We start from the raw sequence: 7,430 nt of genomic DNA, 5'->3' as shown, positions 1-7,430 counted from the left end.
TACAAGGAGACTACATTACTTGGGGGGGTAATATATTGATTTGTTATCCAGGAAGCTTAATTACTTGTTAGGCACGACTGTTTAGTACAGTATCACCTCCAGGAGTTTGCAGTTAATAAAATTCACACAGTAAATTTTGTAAATAAACAAGTAAATAAATATATAGATGAAGTAGTGATAATCTGAATTCAGTCCTCAAGATTCTCACTATCAGAAACGATTCCTAGGAGAAAAAACCAGAACACTGTAACATGGATAATTGATCCACCAACAGCAATCACCTAAAATGTCAGTGATGAGTAGTACTCTACATCTGCCTGTCAAAATGCAGGTATTTGTGCTTAAGAGTTAACATTGACCTACCTCCACCAAGACAGCCAATTGGAACAGTACGTTTGAGAAGTAGCTACTTTTGCTTACTAGAGGAGTAAGCCTATAACTGCTTTGTTGTTGTTCTTGTTGGGGGAGGGGGGTAGGAAAGCCATATGGAAAAGCCTAAAAAAAAGGTCTGATTTGACTGTAGATTTTAGCACAGGCCCTGAGGAAGCTGGAGATCGGATCATGCCTTGTTGAATTTTTATCATATCATAGTGACATTTGTTACCTTCACATAGTTTAATATCCAATTTGCTCTACCTCAGAAATAATACCAAGAGGAATCATAACTGCAAATTGCTTCATCACCTGGCAGATTCAATCCACAGACAGCAACAACCTGACTTCAGTGCTGAGTAAGCTACCATTCAGCTGCCAAGAGTTGATCTGCTACACAGTACATGTGCCCGACAAATGTAAAACAAAACTAAGACTAACAGGAAAATACAAATAATAGACATGTAGCAGAGATGAAAAAAATAAAAAATCAGTGTCAAAATAATATGAGGGTAATGACAATATCTTTATTACCGTATATACTCGCATAACACGCGATCTCGCATATTTCACCCTCAAAAAATTATTTTATCTTGTATCTCACGTATCATGCGAGTTAAATTTACGAGACCAAAAATTTAACAAAAGGCTAACCTCTTTTCCTCCTCTTTATCTATTCCATTTTTTAGTTAAGCTAACCCCTTTTCCTCCATCTCTTAATCTATCCCATCTTCTAGTTAAGTTTAAAAAAGTAAAAGAGAATGCCAAAAGTATCGGTAGTAAAGACATACTTGTTTGGAAAATGCATACGGCCAGAAACAGCTGATTTGCTATGAACAACCAATCCGATAAAAACAGCCTTTTTGCTTGCATTTCAACTATCGTATGATAGAAAAAAATTACCATAGTTAAGTTACAAATGATGTTAATGAGAATAGGACTGACATATTTTTACATTACAGGTAGTAGTCGACTTATTACCGCAATTGGTTACGAACAACCAGTCATAAATCGATTTGGACATAAGTCGGCCCATGTTAATTTACCGTAAGAATATTATACTAGCGTAGCCTACACTAGGGTAATCAGTACCATATTTATATATATGGTAGCCTAGCCTACACTACACAGCATACTTTATATATAGCATATGGCATACTAATTATTAATTTCAGCTAAATCTCTACGTTCAATGCACATTGGCATATGATAATGCAGTACAAAGAGAAATTGAATACCATTTAACAAGTTAGCCTCGCCTATACGATGATGATATCGTGGTACATATATCCATATATAAGAATACAGTAGCCTAGCCTTCAGTATACTGTATACTGCATATACGATATAATTTAGTAATTTATTAATAAAAGCCAATTTTGGAGATTCACTGCATTCTGACTACATCAGTAAAAAAAAAAATAAATAAAAAAAAATGAATATGAAATGGGAATCAGATTCGGACCGACATTGGCATACATAATTGAGCGATGTCAGGCTGCTGATGGCTACGTATATTTACGAAATAAATACACAATGAATATGCATCTTTTCTGATTATTTTAAAAAGTTATACATTACAGTATCCAATAATATTGTATGTGTTCTCATATTATTGTATCATAAAATACTAACAAAGCGGTCAGTGTTTTGTTTGAAAATCAGCTGATGGCGAATAAGAGTATATTTCTCCGTATTTAACTCAATTCGGAACGAATTGCCTTTCTTCTAGTTAGCGTAAAATATCTAGATACTCTACTAATACGAGACAAGGTAATTTGTCATTATACAACGTGTTTTTAAGTCTAAATATGAATTAGTACATTTCATGAACTAAAGTATTTGTCGTTAACAGATTGCATCGTGGGCATGTTTATTGTGTAAAAATATTAGGTGATTCCGTTTGCTATTTTCACTTCATTTCATCGTATTATGAACTTTACTATTACGTTAATTATCTTTTATCGGCGTGATAACAACAGTAAAATGTTCTTTCAAGACCTGAAGTTTTGATTTAAATATTTTTCTCTCAATTTTATCTAAGGCTGTGTTTGATTAGTTTACTGGAGTTATAGCCTTACTTGCGATGGATAAAAGATCGGCAAGGGCATATACTGCTAAATTTAATCTGTAAGTTTTAGCTTAAGTTGAGGAAAGAATGTTGATACGCTAACGATTATTATTGTGCATAGGCAACGTGGATGAAACTTAGGCAAACTTCGGTATTGTACCATCAAACTCGACTGTTAACAAAATTCGAGAGATACATGTTTTAATCACTATTAGGCATGAAAAGAACACATTTTACTGTTTTCACTCTAATAAAAGATTAATACGTAAAATTCGTAGCATTCTGACGAGATAGAGTGAAAATATCGAACGGAATGTTGATTTTTGTTTACGCAATAAACATGCCCTCAGTGCCATCTACTAACAACAAAAATAACAAAATTTTGTTCACAAACGATACGTTTACAAGTGATATTTCCACTTGAAAACACTTTGTATAATGTAAAATAACCTTGTCTCATATAAATAGAGTATCTTGAGATTCATTTGCGCTAACTAGAGGCAAGAAGGTCGCTCTGATTTGAGTCCAACACAGCAAAACAAACTTACTTCACAATCGCCCTCAGCTGATTTCCAAAACAAAACAAAATTAATTTCTATCTTTGCATTTTATAATAAAACAAATAATATGAAAATACATATAATATTATTGGATGCAGTGAAGTAAAACAAAACTTTTTAAAATATCCATGGAAAGGAAAAATGGCATATCTATTATGTTAGTATTTTATCATATGATACTAATATATGAATATTACATATTCAAATTTTATATACCAAGTAAGATGTGACCCCCTTAAAATTAGCTCCAAAATTAGGGCTTCAAAAGTCGCATGATATGCGAGTATATACGGTAAGTAGTTTAACTAGACCACTAGCTGGGCAATTAATTCTATCAGGGGTAGTGAGAATACTAATTCATTGAGGAAAAATGTTAATCCATGAAGCTTATCAGCCAGAATAGTGAAAATACTTGAATATACAAAATGAAATAATTTTCATATGGAAAATAAATAATTCTTATATGTACTATTAACAAATCGGGCAATTTCTACCAAATATAAGGGGAGAGTCAGGCAGCAAAGGACACTTGCTGGTGAACACTAATCCTCATCAACAAAATATTAAATCACCAAAAAAATCTTGCAAGTTAATTATGAAAAACATAACTTTTAAAATCTTCAATCATGAGAAGCTAAGAAAAGCATTAGAAAAAGAAAGGAATAATCAAAGGTTTGGATACTCCCAAAAGGTTAATGTTGGTTTATTATAAAAAAAAAAGTATATTCCTCACCCATATATCCTACAGTTCCCACTCTTCCTCGAACCATTTCTCCCTCAGGTATCTGAACGGCTAAACCTAGATCTGATATTCGGACATGACCATGGTCATCTAGAAGAATATTCTCTGGCTTGCAATCTCTATACACAATGCCTTGGGCATGTAAATGTCCTAAGCCACATAGTACCTGCAAAAAATTTAACATTTTAAACAAAACACCATATTAAATGTGCAATACCCTTATCAATTACTGCAATAACATCTGAAACAACACTTGCTTTTAAGCATTCTAAAAACCAGTAAAGGCAGTCCCCAGTTGTCAACAGGGTTCCATTCTTGACAACATGACGATAACTGAAAATCAGTGATAACAGCGCATATCCCCAATAACCAGAGATCGGCACATATTGGCGCTTAAAATCCTGTTATCGTTGCTAGACAAGTGCCGTACAACTAGATCAGCAATAGCTGAGGTTGTTGACAACTGGGGACTGCGTATACTAATAAGTATTTGTACTGTATCTCTGTCTAAGAAACATGAGGGTACTAACATTTGTCCATACTATAGACACACACATTGGTTTACAATGTGTGTGTATACTTCAGTAAGGGTTCAGTGACTTCTCTTATTGAGCTTCAAAGCTTAACTGATCTTTTTAAGATGATAATACTACCAAAGATCTTCAATTTTGATTTACGAGTATTTACCAATTTAATCTACATCTGCACTATCTGCATTAGGTAGAAGACATGCTGGCAATACCATTAAAAGTTCATATATCACACTGATATATATATGGGAGAGCACCCTTTTGCTTGGGAGCTTTCATGAATTATATTGGGCTCCCTAAACCAACATCGTCTAATATAATGTATAATTGCTAATCACCTTGAGTGGTTGACAGAGGTATATCAGGGCTATTCAATACAAAATTTCATTAGCCCATTGCCTGCTCCTCTCACTCCCCTGCTCTGATGGATTAACTCTGACAATGGCAATGCTTATAGTCCTTTCAAAACACGTATGGAGAGAGAACATCTGCTAGCGAATATGTTGATGCATTTCTTCCATGAGCCTCACCTCCAACCTCATGAACACAAACATGCAACTGTGGAGAAAACGGTAATGCACTCTTCTTGGTAGTAGAAACTCCGGAACAGCTGCTACCAAACACAGCAGTACCAACTCCAGGAAGATCTACTGATGGATTACAACCAACTGTGATGGTGTCATGGACGAAGATGGAAGTCACATCACTGCTCAACAGGTATAGGAGAGAAGTCATTTAAGCGGACATCACAGGCAGAAATGTATGAAAATGACGTCATGACATTGGACTGTAGCTCAAGTCAAGGGTCTCAGTTACAGCAAGGATGGCAAAACAGGGCATTCTGTCACATCCTACAGTAACCAAATGGCCTCCCCAAGACACATATACATGGGGAGAGATCTAGAGATCGACCCTCAGTGAAGCGACAACTATGCAGCCGGCAGAACCCATGACGTCACATGCCCATTCATTACATCACACAGCAGATTACAGACACAAAAGCAAGAGAACATTTGAGTAGTGCAGAAAACACAAAACAAAATTATATGATAAAAGAAAGGGTACCCAGTTGAACATATAGGTAAATAATGTTCAAAGCCACAATGTAGGTTGGTTTCCCTGCATGGCGAGGTTGGAATTGTTTAGCAAGAAGGGGTTCTGGAAACAGCAAGGAACCCATCACTGACAGTACTGATTGCTCTAGTTTCACTTCTTCACAGGACAAACACAGCTAGTCAAAATTAGATAATTGTATGTCATGGAAGCGAAGTAGAGGGTCCCAAGTTCTGGGAGACTGCCGCCACTGCCAGATTCCAGACGAGAAATGGGGCTGACAACTGCAGTCTGTAAATAAATGAAATATCTCTCTCCCTCAGGAAGAAGATTGTATCCTGGGAGAGACTAAAATAATCATAATTATGCGAGTATGGAGGGAAAGATGGAAGAGAGTCGTACCGCCCACGGCCCATTCCTACTAAAATGATGGGGAAAGAGACAAGACAACGATCACGACTCACCCTGCAAGCAGAAGGGAGGAGACGCAATCGTCCGCTATTAAAATTTGTCCCGAACATTCCAAAACACACATTCTAAAAGACTAAAACACTATAAGGTTCCCTGACATATGTGAAAGATAAAAAGATACATAAAAACATAAATGTCAATACAAATATTTCCAAATTATCTTAAAAAACTAATGTAAAACACTAAAGGGGTCCTGTCTCTCTAAAGGGGGAATACTCCTCCCTTACGAGACGGACCAGCTTATCACACATAACGTAAGCGATGACAATGCAGAGGAAAAGTCATCTTTACTGTAAAGCATCTGTCCCAAGGAAGGCTTATCTAAAAAAACGTTGACATCCACGGAACCTATGGGCTGAATAAAAAGAAAAAAACCGCAGGCTACGATGAAAAAACCAGCTTGGAAAAGGAGGGCAAAGCAATACACTGCTCTCCGAGGTGGTAAAAGAAAGACTAGCGAATCACGGGGTTCCGAGCTTGGTTGATGACCAACATCCATCAATGGAAAGAGAAAGATATGCAAATGCATTTGGTGCAAGAAACAAAATTCGAAAAAATGCCCCCTAATTTCCCCAATAAGTTGAAAAAGACTATTTAAAACCACTTGTGGAGCCTCTTTTACAAGACAATCATAAATTTTACTAAATTATACATATTTTTTCTAGTAAATAATTTTATTTTGTAACATTATAATTATGGCTCACACAATATCAAAACAAATTCAGAGTATATATCTTTCATAAAAATGAAACATTTTTAATCAATTTGTATATTTCATAGCTAACAAACCTGAGGTCTTCACAGGATAAATCTTCTGGCGTCAGCTGGAAACCAGTTAAAAAATAACACAAGATTATATATTCAAGGAATCTGTGGCATCTGGCATTTAAGGTGTAGAAGAGGTGGAGTGTGGTCATCGACTAACCACGAACCCTGTAACACACTTAGTTTTTCTTCCAACCCAGGATTTCTAGAGGGGCAGCTAGAGGTGGGCATTCAACTTTAAGACTTCAGGTTTGTTAGCTATGAAAAATACAAATTTATTAAAAATTTGTCATTTGTTCATATGCGAACAAAACCTTCAGTCTTAACAATAGGATAGACTTATTGGGAAGGAGGTATGAGAATCCTGAACCGACTGGAGGTTTGTCATACCCAACCACCCTTCCAGAAATGAGTGTTCTAATGAGGGAGACTTAGTCTGTGAAAATTAGAAATTATATACAGGTATCTAAAACAATCCACTGGGAGTCAACACAATGAGACATGTCCAGATTCATTACATCCATGGAAGAAAATGAGAACTTAATCTGTTTCAGCGACAAACTATCCACCCAAAGCATTAAAAGTAAGGTTTTCTTAAGATTTTTGACGATGTTCCTGCTTATGATGATTTTCGGCTTATTTGAGGAATAATTCTGTATCAATGACACCAACTTTTATCTATACAATTCCAGCTGAGAAAATGTAAATATGAGTTACGGTTGCACTCACAGCAACCTTTATCTTTTGTAAAACCCTTTCAGAAAATTATCGGGGGGATAGGTAGTGTAATTATGGAAGTAATAACATTTTGGATAACAATTTTATTTTTTCATTAAAAGTTTCTCATACATAGGGATTCCAGTCTG

General features: G+C 35.7%; 1 protein-coding gene across 3 annotated transcripts in view; it reads right to left on the bottom strand.

Moving 5' to 3' along the window:
- The window catches only part of LOC135200237 (G protein-coupled receptor kinase 2-like), a 425,751-nt gene that overhangs the window by 80,631 nt on the left and 337,690 nt on the right, over window positions 1–7,430 (bottom strand). For all 3 annotated transcript variants that reach the window (XM_064228686.1, XM_064228685.1, XM_064228687.1), the window contains exon 8: window positions 3,737–3,911. In XM_064228686.1, coding sequence (XP_064084756.1) covers window positions 3,737–3,911 — 175 coding nt within the window. The remainder of the gene's footprint in view (window positions 1–3,736; window positions 3,912–7,430) is intronic.

This window comes from Macrobrachium nipponense, chromosome 26 (genome assembly GCF_015104395.2).
Source record: "Macrobrachium nipponense isolate FS-2020 chromosome 26, ASM1510439v2, whole genome shotgun sequence".
Lineage (NCBI taxonomy): Eukaryota > Metazoa > Arthropoda > Malacostraca > Decapoda > Palaemonidae > Macrobrachium > Macrobrachium nipponense.
This window is presented reverse-complemented; position numbering and strand designations above follow the sequence as displayed.